Here is a 15,272-nt window from a genome sequence, read left to right as displayed (position 1 = left end):
TATCAAAATAAACAAAATATGGTATTAACGGACTATTTTGCTATGAATAGAGTTAGTTTTCGTCAATTAAAATGTTTGAGTTATTTTTAGTTTTTGTTTCTTTCCCTGAAGGATTTTTTACTCAATTGTAATTTTTTAATGACTATGTTATTATAATCTATATTGTACAAGGAGTAATACCATGTTTATGATTAGATAATTGATGAAACTTTGCTATAGCGCCCCCTGCTGTTCACAAATAATGTTCAATTGAAGTGAACAGTAATTTGTTGTTTTGGTCGGTAGAGGGCAGCTCTATTGATCCATGAATACAAGCAGAAGATTATCGCTCTTCGAAGCGCCAAATTAAAAGTGTTCTTTTATTTCTAAGCGCGTGAATTATTCTAGCAAGAATATTTCTCTACTGGAAGTGCGGATCACATAGAAGCAAAATAACCAGAACAGAGTAGACAACGACACGTCGGACGTTGATCAAATGTAGAGGACTGCGCTCCAGATAAATTAGATTATTGGATTGACTGACAGATTATTTAGCTCTCCTATTTCCGCGATGCTTCGTGAGAAAACCACATCAATGTAATCGTATTTTTTCACCCCAGAGTTCGGAAGTACTAAAGGTATGAACTCTTTCATTTTTATTTTTTTTAAAGTACATTTTCTATTGAAGTAAATATTCCCTGCCTATACAATTGGGGCGCAACTGTCTATTGCTAACGCGGCACACGAGATTTGACAGCGGAAGTTTGCTTTTGTGTTTAGAGGCAATATAGTAAAGGTGATTTCTATTTATAATCAAAATGAATCCGAATTTGGGGGTTGGAGAAATTGTCAACAAGTAGAAATGAATGAGCAACAGAAACATGTACAGGAGTCACCACACAACTGTTTTTTTTTTAAAATCATGATTATTGTCTGATTCTATGATGGTGCCTACATTTAAATGGTCAATTTGAATCATTTACACACCAATTTGAGAGGTAGTTTTGCCCAAAGTCAGCTGGGAGAAACTCCAAAAACGATAAACACTATATCAAATGTGTGGATCAATTATATTGCCAATATCTTTGAATCATTTGTCTCCCTGGCTGTGTAGCAGCCTCATTTAGTAGGCACCTTCTGGTGTTTATGTAAACAATATTTAGGAGGGCCAAGTGTGACAGTTTACATCAGGAGAAGCCACAGACAGTGACAGATTGTGTTGTGTGGACTTAGAAACAAACTATAATCCCCTCCAGCCCGAGAGGAAAGTAACAGGAAGGCACGATAATGCCACGAGCACACCCTTACAGACCCTGCCCTGCCCTTGCCTGCATGGTGCACTCTTGTTGCCATGACTGGTAATCACCTCCCACTGTTGTGGTTGCTGCTGTGTTTTAATGTGATCACAACTGAGCAAGGGTGAAGCCATGAAGAGGCGGGGGAGGGGGGGGGGGGCAGATACTACTACTGCATGATACTAAGTGAATGTGGAGGACCAAAATCCAAGTTCATTATTAACATAACATCTTCACCCATGTGTTTGATTGCAGCCATGCTGACAAGCTTTATGGAAGGTCTTCTCTGCTGCCTTCCATCAAAGTCAACCAATGTCGTCGTTCCCATCGAGACGTCCGAACCTATCGACGGTTTCGAGTTCGTCGAAGTGAAACCGGGCCGGGTGCTCCGTGTTCGCCATCTCATCCCCGAGCGCTCGGTGGTGGAGCAACCCACGGGACAGGTCGGGTACGTCAGCTGCAAGAGGAGGATCTCGGTCTTCTGCAACGGGCAGCTGTTCATCGAGAATCTCGGCGACAAGGCGGCCGCGGAGCTGAAAACCTGCCAAAATGGTGACACAGAACCAAACAGCACCGTCGAGGTCGAACTGACACACTGCGGCAACATTTCGCCGCTTGCCGATGTTCCCGGGTCGGACTCGGTCACGGCGGGAAAGGTCGTGACATCTGAGATGGGAGCGGGGGTGGACGCGCCCGCCGCTTCGCAGGCCGAAACGGCGCAGAAGCGACGCAGGCGGAAGCTCAAGCGCACCGTGGTGATTGACTGCGAGCGGAAAATATCAGCGTGTAAAGGGACGCATACGGATGTTGCTCTGTTCTTCATCCACGGCGTGGGAGGCTCTCTGGATATCTGGAAGAGCCAGTTGGACTTCTTTTCGCGACTGGGCTACGAGGTGATCGCCCCTGACCTGGCGGGCCACGGCCGCAGCTCGGCGCCTCCGATACCCGCCGCGTACACTTTCTACGCCCTGGCGGAAGACATGCGACTTATCTTCAAGAGATATGCACGCAAGAGGAATATTCTGATTGGACATTCTTACGGGTAGACAACAGCTTCATTCTTATTGGCAGGACGGATGAGTACAAAAATAATCGTAGTTGGTACAAAGTAGAGCCGACCAGCAGAAGGGTCAAAATTGATGAATCGACAAATTATTTCCAAGATCCAATTGATGCTCATTTCAATATTCTTCTTTGCACCAGTGTGTCCTTCTGTACATTCCTGGCGCACGAGTATCCGGAGCAGATCCACAAGATGGTAATGATCAATGGAGGTGGTCCCACAGCGCTGGAGCCCAGCCTCTTCTCTGTCTTCAACTTGCCTTCATGTGTGCTCGACTGCCTCTCTCCGCTGCTCAGTTGGAGCTTCCTCAAGTAAGGAACATCAACACAAACGATGGAATTTGATATCACGCACGTGAGAACTTTCTAAATGTCTGCGCTTTGTTGTCGGTGAAACGGCAGGGCGGGTTTTGCTCATCAGGGTGCAAAGGAGAAGCGCTTGCTGAAAGAGAACAACGCCTTCAACGTTTCGGCTTTTGTGCTGCGTGCCATGATGAGCGGGCAGTATTGGCCCGAGGGGGATGAAGTCTACCACGCTGAGATCACCGTGCCCGTCCTGCTGGTTCACGGAATTCACGACAGGTTTGTTCCCGTTGAAGAGGACCAGAGAATGGCAGAGGTAATTCAAGGCGAGGTGGTCCCTTTTTTTTTTTTTTACAGACTAATTTTAATTCCATTTTTTTTTGCATCTGTCAGATCCTCCTCATCGGCTTCCTAAAGGTCCTGGAAGATGGCAGTCATATGGTCATGATGGAATGTCCAGATGCAGTCAACACACTCCTGCACGAGTTCTTCCTCTGGGAGCCTGCAACGCCACTTCCAAAGTCCAAAGCCCGTCCAGAGACTGCCAAAGCCCAAAGCGACACCAGTAAAACTGGAGCCAACCCCGCCAAGGTCCGACCGGCGACGGCCTTGCAGGCCACGTTAAAAAGTGAAGCAGAGGCCAAGTTTGACAGGGGGGACAAATAAGCAAAGATTTCATTCATGGTGATGATTACATTTCCACGTGAACTGAGATGACTTGAGCCCAAAATGTCCTGAAAGTTGGGAGTCATGAAAGCGGGACACAGTCCAGGAGAAAGAAGTGAGATAGAGTCACGTGACTAGTGAAGCTGCTCCAGGGAGATGTCGTGCCTTGAAATGAAGCGTGCGAGATTTGAAAGTGTTGTAGCATTTTTGAAAACATTTCCAGAAGTATTTTCCAAGTCTAGTTCATTCTGGGTTTTTTTCTACAAGAGTTTTGTGGGTGGAAAATATGTAAGTACAAATAGACGAAACGCGGTAAACGCAATTGTATTTTTGTACCAAATCTTTCCATGTCGTTACTTGATTATCCAGTATACTTTTTGTACTTCCAGATATTTGTGCATATCAAAAAATTTGGGATGAATATTATCATGATACGGTTTTTAAATTTAAAATAAGTTTCTAAATGAAGGACAATGATCCATTTTAAAAGCATCATCTGAATACATTTATTCTTATTTTTTTTTTACAATATTAAGACATTCATATCATTAATTTAACTATTTAGCTTTGAGTTTTTCATCTTCAATCTCCTGGCTGAATTTGAGTTAAAGTACTGTACAGACCAAACACTTAGAGCAGATCATAAAAAAACGTGTCGGTGCATATCTTAGTCCCTAATGCTGTATCACGTAACAAATTACAGTATGAACTTTTGAAATACATCTTCAATGAAGCAGTGATGTACAAAAATATAGACAATCATCAGCCAATATCGGACACACGGTAATAGTGGTATGAGACATCTTCCCCAGGATTCAAAGCATTCCCCCCCCCCCAAAAAAAAAGAAGTGGAATCCATAAAAAGATGATGTGTTGTCCGTATTTGCTTGGACAGATCCCTAATAAATTGAAAGTTTGAAGGCCCCCTAATAGAACATACGACTTTGTTTAAAACATGTGTCCCATGAAAGCGCATGTACCTGCAACCTCTCGTCCTGGATCATTTTTCAGCCTCCGTCATCAATGCATGAGGATCACTCTCACTCTCTGCTGCCCCTTGTTGGCCTATCTCGGTAGTGCAGTCTACATCTGCAGCCTTATCTTCAGTTTGCTGGCCTGTTGTTCTGCTTTCATGAAGCAACTGGACAGAGTCGGCATCAGAGGGCCGGACTGCTTTTGCCTCTCCATTCTGGACCGGATAGACCCCATCCAGTGCATCATACAAGAACTGGTACTGGCCCTGTCAAAAGGAAGCAAAAATCTTATTTCCTAAAAAAAATAAAAATAAAAAAATTCAACGTGTCCCATTGGTACTCCTAGTTCTTACCAGACTTGCAATCATGCCCTGTCGCTCCTTGCGCAAGGTTCGAACCACGTGGAAAACGTCGACAACCTTTTCCGTCTCGGCGCTGTCGAGCAGCCTCCACAGAGCGCAGAAAAGGCCGCAACGAGACGAGCCATTGCTGAGGCAAACACAAAACTTGGCATTATATGACTACCGACTTTTGGGAGTTAGTATGCTGATTACCTGCAATGGACCACGACCGGAGGACCTCGTTGGGGCTTGTCAAAATTCTTCACTTCTTTAATCGTGTCAGTCAAGTCTTGAGGTGTCTCTGGTAGTTCTCGATTGAGCCAGTTCAGGAACTGGACGTGCGTCACGACACGACTGTCTTTCCTCTGTGGACCGAAGAAATAAAATCATGAGCGAGCGCTACTGGACTTGTAGTAAGGAAATGAACGTCGCGGTACCTTGACATGACGAATCAGCATGTTCCGCTTGATGAAATTTGGACAAGCGTCTTTTGATGTCGCCTCCACTTCAATATCCCCATAAGTGCTCTTCTCCTTCTCCCAGTACGCAGACTCCTATACACAAGACAGAATGAACTCATTTGATATGGGAAATGTTTTAGTAGGGATAAATATTTGGATACCTTGAATTCATCGTTAGCTCCTGACAGCATGACAATAGTGGAGGCTTTTTTTTGGTAAACCATGGACCAAAAATCAGCGACGGTGTTTTTCAGAGGAGTCTGTGTTGCAATAAAGCTGCGTGGACCCCAGTAGCCCTGTGTGCACCAAAAGAAAAAACAAAACATCTATAATATATGAAATTGTAGTTAGTGCAATTTTTGCTTGTAAAAAATACAAACGTGAATGTAGGAGGCGTTGATGTATTTGGTGTTCTCCTCTTCGTCTTCACTATCAGATATGGTTTCGTCTCGCTCTTCATCACGGCTGCTATCCTGACTCAGGGCGTCATCCAACCTCAGCAACACTCTGTTGTAATCGTCTGAAGGTGGCAAGTTTACCATGACGTGATTTCACAAGGCCAATGTAGACAGACAAAGGCATTGAGACACTCATCGGAATGTGACAATGGAATGTTCTGGGTTGTTTAGCACAATATGTCCAATATTGATATAAGGGGAGTGTTTTTTTTTGTTTTCCTCATTTAATGTGCCCAAATGCCTTCGTCCAGATGATGTGTGAAGAGTATGAAAGTAATTTTTACAAGGGATGACAGTGGAACAGCGATTCTTCTTTTTGTTGTCCTCGGTGATGCCGGTGTTGAATGTCTTCCAATTGTAGCAGTTGGGAAGTCTCTGAATTGCAGGACAATACAATTTCATTTTGGAGGAAATTATTACTTGGTGATAAACTACAGTCCATACATGAAACTCCTCCTCCAGGAAAGTTGGTTCAATGTCAGAGTGGTTCTCCTTCAGTATGCTCAGGGCATTGTGGAGCTCTGACAGTGCGATTTCTGTTTCTCCAAACTGGTTGTGCTCCACCAGGGCTTGGTGAATCAGAATGTACTGGGTCTGCAATAAATGAATTAATAAACGGTTTTATAATATCTATTTTGTCAAATTGTCTCGTGTGTGTGGTTTCCTACCTCCACTTGAACCATGAGACATCTCTGTTTACGGAGTTTGAAAACATATCCATAGATGTCTACTTTGCTCTCGGCCTCCAGACACTCAATCATGGCATCGATGGCGATGTAGGTGCCCGTCCGGCCCACTCCGGCGCTACGCATGAACAAAATGATGATCGTCAAGCTTCACTTATCACTTCAATATGTGTTCAACCAGAAGGAGGAAGTGAGAAACTTGACTTTCACTTGATGAATGGGAAATAAAAAAGGCAGGAAAGAATTTTAGCATCCAAATCAAATGTGGTGTACCTGCAGTGGATGACAATGGGCCCGCTAAAAACATTTTTGAAGGCATTAACGCGGCGTCTGAGCTTCAGGAGGAGGTGTGGCTCCTCGGGGACGCCGTGGTCGGGCCAACTGATAAACTGGATGTGGGTCACCTCTCGCTCAGAGTTTTCTCTCCTCTGTAACCAAAGGAGCGAATCAACTCAGCGCGGCCATCCGGAAGCGCCATTTTCCCAGCAGACTTACATTAGTCAAGCTAAGACGGCGGATGGAATAGTCGGGGAAGTGATTTTCCGAATTGATCTTGACGATAAACTCCTCAAATATCTCCGTCTCTCGGTTCGTAGAAGGCCAGTACTGCACACACTTGTTCTGCAACACAACATGGAAAATGAGCAAAACTTGAAAACAGATATATAATAAATAATAATAAATAATAATAAATAATAAATAGATCTAAAACAAAACAAAAATGATAATAAATAAAAGTAATCAAAAGATATATCCATATATGTATGATCAAGTTGTGTGATCTTACCTTGTTTCCCTCTTCACAGCGCGTCACCATGACGATGATTGAAGAGCGCTGCTCCCAGATCATCCTCCAAAAGTCAACCACAGTTTCCTCCTTTGGGCCTGTCAAGCAACCACACACACACACACACACACACACACACACACACACACACGCACACACACACACACACACACACACACACACACACACACACACACACACACACACATTGACGCAAACACACTTGGCAATCCAAAGAAGCAAGCGCACGCACGACTGGTACCTTGAGCTGCAATGTACTTCTTGGATTCCTTGTAGCCCTGCACAGGAGCAAATATTTCAATAAGTTGAGCTTGAAGATGTTTTTTTTTTTTCTTTTCTGAAACTGTTTGCATACATCAATGAAGCTGGCGTTGATGTAGTCGCATCCTGCCTCTCCGTTTCCTGTGCTGAGCTGGACTCGGTTGTAATCGTCTGGTCAAGAGAGAAAACCTTTCAACACATTTTTTTCTTTTTTGCTTTATGGAACCAAACAACGACATACGTACATGGTAAGATGTCCACATAACGGTTCTTGGGGAAGTTGTAGTTTTTCTTGGCCTCTTTCACCGTGTAATGGGTAATAATTTTGGGGATTCTCTGAAAGCGGAAAATGTCTTTTTCATGCCATGTTTCCTCTCGTATACCGTCAAGGGTCATAAGGAGAAAGCGAGCAACCTGAAATTCATCTAGAAAAAGGCGTCCATCATCAGCCAGTTTCCTTTTGTACGAGTCCAGCAAGACGTTGGCTTCGATTGGCTCCACAGAAGCTGCGCAAGAGCAAAAGCATTGCACAAACACGTCGAAAGAGGAAGTCCATACTTTCTTATATATTTATATTGACAGGAGAATGACTCAAGATGCATTCACTATAATTAGTATCAAACTGACATTCCACTTTTTCTGTTATTTGACTTGGGGTTTAAAAAAAATATATAAAAAAATCAATTGTTAACAAATAAGTGCAAACAGCTAACCCGAGCTGCTTTGAAAACTATTCGGAGCTTTTACTGGCAATCCAAATTATAATTGATTGAGATGTACTTTTCAAATAATATGACTTCAAGAAACTTGCCTTATTTTTCAAGTGTATGCAAAGTATGTCAACAAAAAGGATGTTTATGAATGTGTATTTATGAAGCTGTATTTTTAATCCAATAAAATGTCTTATTATTATTATCATTATTAATTGAAATGTCATCATATAAGACTGAAATCCATTTGTAGTATATTCCGTGGACTGACTCACTTGCATTGGGGATTAGAAGCATATTTTCACTCATGTCTCTGCAAACACAAATAACCAAATCACACGAGCACTGTTACAATGTTTCTTTCCAATTCACGTAGATTTATAACGTTGCTGAGTCATAGACAAAAGGTGTTTACCGGAATCTTTGGCGTTTCACCACGTAGATTCTGTAGAGGACCACAAGCAGCGCAAGAGATGTGAAAACGATCAGGAAGAGAAGAAAGCCGATAAGGGCTTTTTCATTATCTGACAAACAAAGACAGGACAAGAACACATAGCGAGAAATACCAATGTCATTTATTTCATGCAATTACATTGAAATGTATAAAAGACCTACATTGAGTTGTTAAGGTTACTTTCTGGCTGGTACTCTTGAAGACCTGGTTGGACACAAATACCTGAAAAAGCAAAGTATGATTTTCATGTCAATGATGTCCAAAGTGCTAAGAATGGATGTAGAGTACAAACCTCTACTTGGTAGGTGGTAGAGAAGCTCAGCTCTTGGAAAAAGAATTTGCATTGGGTTCCATTACTTGTTTTCACAACTGTACTACCCTGACGAAGTATTGCATGGAATTTCCCATTGGGTCCATTAAACCTTCGTGAATGTTGACAGGACACTTCGATCAAGTTGTTGTTATTTAAATTTGTACGCAGATCAGAGATGCCCTCTGGAGCTGTGGGAGGAAAAAATGATCATTTGACATTAAAACACTTTTTTAAAAAACTTTTTGGGGGAAATAAAAATGTAATAAAACGTGATAGTTCTACATTATACAGTGTGATTGAAAATTGCCATTTTAGTCCAAATGTTTTCATGTCTGCAGAAATATCTTTGTTTTCAATGACTTCTGTATTTTGGAAGGAAAAAAAAAAGCAAAGACAGAAATGAGATGAAATGAACACAATTACCTCCAATGTCAGTCAAGACGTTAGAAATATTTTCTTGTGCAACATTCCGATCTCTGTACATGGGTTGGATTCTACATTCATAAGCGCTGTACGGCTGCAAGTAACCAACAACACACTCAAAATGTGTCTCGTTCCGTTTGGTTGCGTTAGCTGAAAAAAAAAAAAAAGCAAATGTGAACATCATCAATAATTGGCAGTTTTAAAGTTGTTTTTGGACAAAAAGAGAAACATTTGAATTGACTATTGTAAAAACCCGAGTGCATCTTGCTTACGTTCATTGAGTGCAAACCAGACTCCATCTTGCTTACGTTGCTTTAGTTCACACATGCATTTATATGATGGCGGATTTGCTCCGGATAAGAAGTCTGGACAATTCTCACTGGCTGTTGTCCATGTCAGCATAACGGATGTATTAGTAACGCTGCTCTTTATGGTTTGGACTTGAAGATCTGCGGATGCACAAATAGCCGGCCACCTTGATCAGCGAGTCCTTTTCTCCCATTGCCTGTTTCAACATACCGCAGTTAATCCTGACAAGAATCCTTGACAGATTTGCTATGATGACATCATGCTCACGGATCCGACCGCTACACCAGTAGTTTGTGTACGGTTCCAGATCAGACAGGTTCTTGGCTTCGTCGCCTTCTGCAGAAACACACAAATGATCAAACGTCTCGCAACCGTCTCACTCGTTAAATGTTCATTTAAAAAAAAAAACTGGCCCGTGACACAACATGAAAACTTTTCTTCCTAAACTTACTGAGAATATCTACACCCATACTATGGCGGCCAACCTGGAGACAGGAATAAACAACGGTGAGGTCGGTGCATTTAGGAGGTAACTCTGCTGTGATATTTGCAGGCAGTTTCTGGGGAAAATGCTGTCGTATGTCCTTTGAAAGTCCAGAGAGGTAATCTGTCAAAGAAAAGAAAAAACATAAATAAGGATTTTTTTTTTTTTAGGATAAAAGCATCGTTTAAGAATACCGCTCCCGATGAACTGTGTTCGCTGGAAGGAGGAGTTTTGACTTGCACAAGTGAAGGTTGTCGTGAAATTAGAGCAAATGTCACTGATAGCCAGTTTGATGCACGGCTTATTGTCACATTTCTCCAAGCCATCTTGTAGAGACGTGCTGACATCCCAGCTGGTGGAGAACGGAAGACAACCAGTGGAGCATTTGTCGAAAGTGATGTCATCTTGGCCTAAAATGGACACGTAAGGCTCAGATTGTGTGGGAAGTCGATTGTGTGAAAGAGGCTGAGGTGGTTTGACTCACTCATTTTTCCTGTCATGCTTTTCGGAGCACCGTTGCCGTAGTTACAAATGACAAGTTTGCCATCACCGGCAAGATATTCAACTCGGTGCTTATATTCAGTGCATGGTTTGAGTTTCGTAATGTTGACCGTTGTTTTGTTATTCGAGATTTCTATGGCCGGGCCACCATCTTCGCTCAAAATGAAATCGTACGTGGCGTTGGAAGAGTCGCTGATGTTGAACCCCAAGCCGTACTTGATGGCTGTTACGGTGTAGGAGCCTACGTTGACACAAAAACAAGATGGATGGATATCTATTTTGAAATGGACATTTTTTTTTAGGAAATTGGTACTTACACTGAATTTGTGAAGAGGCTGCTCGATATTTAGTCATGTCGTTTGGAAAAGAACACAAAGATTTGTATGATAAATGTCAGTCATTTCACACAAATGATGATAATAAAAGCTTTCGAAAAGAAAGTCACCATTTCTTAATGACACTTCAGTAGAGGGAGAAACTGTTGTGGTGTTGTTTGCGTCTGAGGCTTGCTTTGAGAAGTTTGTTGGGGTAGAACCTGGAGAAGAGAGAACACACTCATACTTTCCTTGGACTGGATCATGTGAAATGTATGCATTTGAGGAGCTCGTTTGCCTCTCTACTTCTTTCACTGGGGTCTTTTGCATACACATACTAGCACTTCCTCCCCACATTCTAAAAAAGAGTTTCATGAAGACCCTAAGCACATCTGTGAGCGAGCCTTCAAAATGGATGGATGGACGGAGCAGTTAACAATCAACAGCTATTTGATTTGATTTTTTCAAAATTGAATGCATTCATTTTCTAAAATGTTTAGGGTCGGATGAGGATTTTTTTATTTTTTTTTAACAAAAATCAGTCAGCAAGCTCTTTGCCAAGTTTGCCAATGACAATTGTGTGTAATGATGAGTGCTCACTCACTTTTTATGTTTTCACCTGCAATCAAAATGAGAGAAGAAAAAAGGACAAAATATTCACATTTTTTACATATGTAAAACAAAAAAAAATCAAATACAGTCATATCATTTTGATTGAAACTTTCAAATGTTGTTTTTTGAACATTTTACAAGAGAGATAAATGTGTAATAATGTCGAATGCTCTACTTTGCCAGGGTTTAGCTCATCAAAATACACATAAAGACAACCACAACAAACATCTCAAATATCAAGTGGAAGTTTAGAAGTCAATCTGAAAAGAAGCGAGCAGAATAAGCTCAAAGTGAGACAACAAGGTCTCCGTTTCGGAAAGCAAGCCATCACTTCCTGCCGAACAACCCGCACGTTTGCTTTCACCTTTGAAAGAACACCGGCATTACTTTAAACTCACAAAACACAGCAACAAAAAAAAAAAAAAAGGCAGTCATTTAGAATGACTATAACCACTGTTTTGTCATAAAAGAACTGTACTTAAAAAAAAATTAATTGTAAAATGCTTTTGACAATGAAGTTGAATTCAAGTCATTCATTCCCCAACTTAAGATTTCCGCAAACAGGCTAGCGGCTTTTAGCGTGCCAATTAGAATGAACATTAACAATGGTCAGGATGTGGTTTAGAGCCCCCCCCCCCCATTTTCTAGGTGATGCGTGCAACTTGCACTGACATTTCACCACTTTGCGCACACAAGTATGAAAGTGGGCGGTGTCTGTGGAAACTTTGGGTGAAACACGGAGAGGGAAAAAGATGCTTTGAAACGACACAAAAGGTCTTCAAAAAGTAAATTTTGCCACTCATGTCGTTGGTTCCCATCCAACGTGTTGACATGACTTCAACGCACTCCTCCTCAAACTAGGTCTGACATTTCTGACCAAACTTCTTCATTTTGTGCTTCTCCTTTTTTCTCTCGACATTTTCCTCAAGTCGGTTTTTCTGTCTGCTCTGCTCAGTCAGGAAACGAGTCAGAAGGCAACGCGGAAATGGTCAACTTTGAAGTTTGTACTTGATTCGAGAACCACAAGCAAAAAAATCGAATTGATCATTTCGATGATACATGTTACTACTTATAGAAATGGAGCAGGCAAGTCATTTTAGGTGTTGAATTCATGACATTTCTACTGGATAGTAGTACATTGGTTTTGGATAGCAAAGAAAAAAAAGACTTCCATGGAATTTCACCATTGAGTTCATTTGTGTGTTCAACCTTCTATAGAAGGTGAAGAAAAATGAAAAGAAATCCATTTAGCAAGCAACATGATATGGCTGGGGCCTTAACTTTGAGACTGGTGGGTTAAACATTTCTCACCTCGCACAAAAGACCCTTTTTTTGGCTTGGGCGCTTGCTCCACTTATATTTTTGTACCAGCGCATTTTTGGGGCCGTGTTACAAACAGGCGCCTTGTCATATTCCAGCGTTCTTGTGAATGTGGTAGACACATCCCCCCCCCCATCATATGTGCAGATTTGCTTACCAAAACTGGAGTCTACCTCAAGGTGCAGGTGGTCTTATGAGATTTAGGGTGTATTTCATGGACTGATTTGCGTTGAGCACCATGTCATTGATAAATATGACACCAGGATGGGACAGCCCATCTCAATGACTGGAGAGATCAAGTCATTGAACATATCATCATTATCATCTTCAAAGATCAAGGAGGGGGGAGTGGGTCATCTTTGTACATCTATCTATGCCATTATAGTGGTAGGCAGAAAAAATATATATATATTGTTGTTTTTTTTTTTTTTAAATGTTGCTCTACCACGAGATGGAAGAAGAACCTGCATATCTACATTTTGATGTGAGATTCAATGCAAACAGAAATTTGGAAACACTGACAAATAAAGCATGTAGTCAATGTACACCCCCAAAATTCATCTTTTGAGAACAACCCCCCAAAAACAATCTCTCCATCCCCATTTTAGCGTGCACACAAAGCAGAAGAGAAACACAACAATGTGTTAAACGCTTCTCTTTCTCACGTTTTCTAGCCCGAGGGGCTCACGTCAACGCCTCTCACCACCATGTCCGTTTTCCCAAAAATGAATGGCAATGCTGACTTACAGGAGGCCAGAGAGATGACAGTAGCCCACAGCAGCCGGCTCCAGAGACCACGCTGACCTTCCATGTGTGCCACCAAGTCACCTAGTGGGAAGCAACAAAAGAGATCAACATCAGGAGGGTGTCCCTCCTGATGTTGAAGCCACTTACGTTTGCTGTCTTATCTGTTGACGCAGCTTCCTGGTCTGGTTGCCGAAAAGCTGAAAAGTAATGTCACGCCGAACCAAGCTGCCTTAACGTTGGCTGACAGGAAGCTTCATTTCACCATCGTCATCAAGAACAGGAAGTCATCGCATCGAGCATGTGTGAAAAAAACCCACCTGACTAAAGAAAAATAAAATAAAATTATTCACTCGATATTTTTCTGAAATATATTTCTTTTTGTAGAAGTCGACCGGAGATGGATGCGTTGACTCACTTGCGTTGACGCTGGCCTCACTCTGTGTTGGAATTGAAATCTTTTAAAAGAGACAAACAGAAGTGAAACATCTTCAAGGTCCTCTTCTTTGTGACTCCGCCCTCATTCATCGCGCACACCAAACGACACCTCTGACTGGACCGCTAGCGGCCCATGTAACTGGCAAAAGTCTGACCTTTTTTTTGGGAATATCAAATACAACGTACTCATTGAACAACTGTAGTTTAACTTTATCACTGTCAGGTTGAAAGCTCCGATGTGACAAGGTTGAAAGCTCTGATGTGACACTTTAGTGAATGAAATTCCCTCCCCACACACACATAAATCTAGGCTAATGGTCAGTGTTTGAAAATGATGATAAGTCACAAAGTGACTTTGCTATTTTCTCAACATGCGGCCTTGAATTTGGAGAAGGCCTTTTTTCTCTTCTTGCATGAATGGCTTTCTTTTCTTTTCCCTGACTGAACTCATATTAACTTTAGTTTACTGAAAACAGTTGGGTGAGGATTTTATTTTTTTCTCCTCATCGCCATGCATGTTCATCTCAGCAGTGTGCATTGGGACAGTTTCCTACGACAGTGACTACAGTTGTCACCAAACATGACTAAATACTTTTGTTTGTCTATCTAGGCGGAGCAAATTTGGGGTTGTGATGAATAGATCACAAATTTAGCACCTTCCACTTCTCAAAACTGGGAAGATTCTGTGACTACAACTTTGCATCCATTTGCTCCTAATTAATGCAAGAACACAAACAATCCCCCAAGGGTATGCTGCCCCTTTTCAGCAGTGTAAATCATTAAAAAAAAAGAAATTCCCATAAAATAAGCATACTGACATAAGTGGATCAAACATCACATAGTTTGTATTGATTTGTTCCGCCTGTGAAGGGAAAAATGAAAATACTCTTTTTTTAGGCTCCCAACACTTATGTAGAGCTTGAGTCAAAGGGTGTGGTAAGAATGAAACAACTTCCGCAAATTTCCTCTTTCTTATTTGCATACTGTGTACCTTGTTTTATGGAGTATTTTTTTCTAATTTGGGATTCCAAAAATATAGGTTTGAGTACATAAGGCTGGCTGCTTATTATTGCAGAGGAGGAAGCCATTAGCCAAGTGCTGTTAGTAATTCCATCGAGTCACAGCTGCGACCACAAAAGAAAGAAATTTGCTCATTGCGGCTCTTTGCCATACGTCAGCCATCTTAGCACTAACTTTGGATTGCTCTGGGATATATGATTATGGTGGTCCTCAAATACTCCAATTGACTTTTGGTTAACTTGGAGGACAACTGATGTTTCTATTTGTCAATGGCAGTGAATAGAATGTTGAAGAGTCTGTCTGCATCCTTTTGCACCTCTCTCACTAAAACAGACT

At 41.7% G+C, this 15,272-nt stretch overlaps 2 protein-coding genes across 5 annotated transcripts; one reads left to right on the top strand and one right to left on the bottom strand.

Moving 5' to 3' along the window:
- The first annotated feature begins 345 nt into the window (after positions 1 to 345).
- abhd8b (abhydrolase domain containing 8b) lies at positions 346 to 3,822 on the top strand. Its single transcript, XM_085927564.1, has 5 exons — positions 346 to 617; positions 1,530 to 2,316; positions 2,478 to 2,648; positions 2,739 to 2,955; positions 3,033 to 3,822. Exons 2-5 carry the CDS (start codon positions 1,532 to 1,534, stop codon positions 3,303 to 3,305), a joined length of 1,446 nt encoding a protein of 481 aa, XP_085783690.1. The 5' UTR covers positions 346 to 617; positions 1,530 to 1,531; the 3' UTR covers positions 3,306 to 3,822.
- Positions 2,851 to 14,817, bottom strand: ptprc (protein tyrosine phosphatase receptor type C). Of its 4 annotated transcripts, XM_085927561.1 has the most exons (32): positions 13,897 to 13,945; positions 13,629 to 13,802; positions 13,482 to 13,562; positions 11,407 to 11,421; positions 10,934 to 11,023; positions 10,806 to 10,823; positions 10,472 to 10,729; positions 10,182 to 10,397; positions 9,955 to 10,110; positions 9,714 to 9,839; positions 9,467 to 9,643; positions 9,195 to 9,344; positions 8,751 to 8,959; positions 8,620 to 8,680; positions 8,420 to 8,528; positions 8,280 to 8,317; positions 7,709 to 7,800; positions 7,540 to 7,630; positions 7,389 to 7,465; positions 7,275 to 7,311; positions 7,013 to 7,110; positions 6,721 to 6,846; positions 6,499 to 6,653; positions 6,208 to 6,343; positions 5,984 to 6,133; positions 5,824 to 5,914; positions 5,462 to 5,601; positions 5,243 to 5,377; positions 5,058 to 5,174; positions 4,834 to 4,985; positions 4,633 to 4,768; positions 2,852 to 4,545 (listed from the first exon to the last, which is right to left on the bottom strand). In XM_085927561.1, exons 3-32 carry the CDS (start codon positions 13,543 to 13,545, stop codon positions 4,306 to 4,308), a joined length of 3,660 nt encoding a protein of 1,219 aa, XP_085783687.1. In that variant the 5' UTR covers positions 13,546 to 13,562; positions 13,629 to 13,802; positions 13,897 to 13,945; the 3' UTR covers positions 2,852 to 4,305. The 4 variants fall into 4 exon arrangements, with proteins under 4 accessions (XP_085783686.1, XP_085783687.1, XP_085783688.1 ...); XM_085927562.1 differs by having other exon boundaries at positions 13,629 to 14,817; XM_085927563.1 differs by lacking the exon at positions 11,407 to 11,421.
- Positions 14,818 to 15,272: the final 455 nt, after the last annotated feature.

Source organism: Syngnathus leptorhynchus, chromosome 13, assembly GCF_054491065.1.
Source record: "Syngnathus leptorhynchus isolate UIUO chromosome 13, UIUO_Slep, whole genome shotgun sequence".
In the NCBI taxonomy this organism is placed as follows: Eukaryota; Metazoa; Chordata; class Actinopteri; order Syngnathiformes; family Syngnathidae; genus Syngnathus; species Syngnathus leptorhynchus.
The sequence above is the reverse complement of the archived record's forward strand: the minus strand, read 5'-3'. Positions and strand labels throughout refer to the sequence as shown.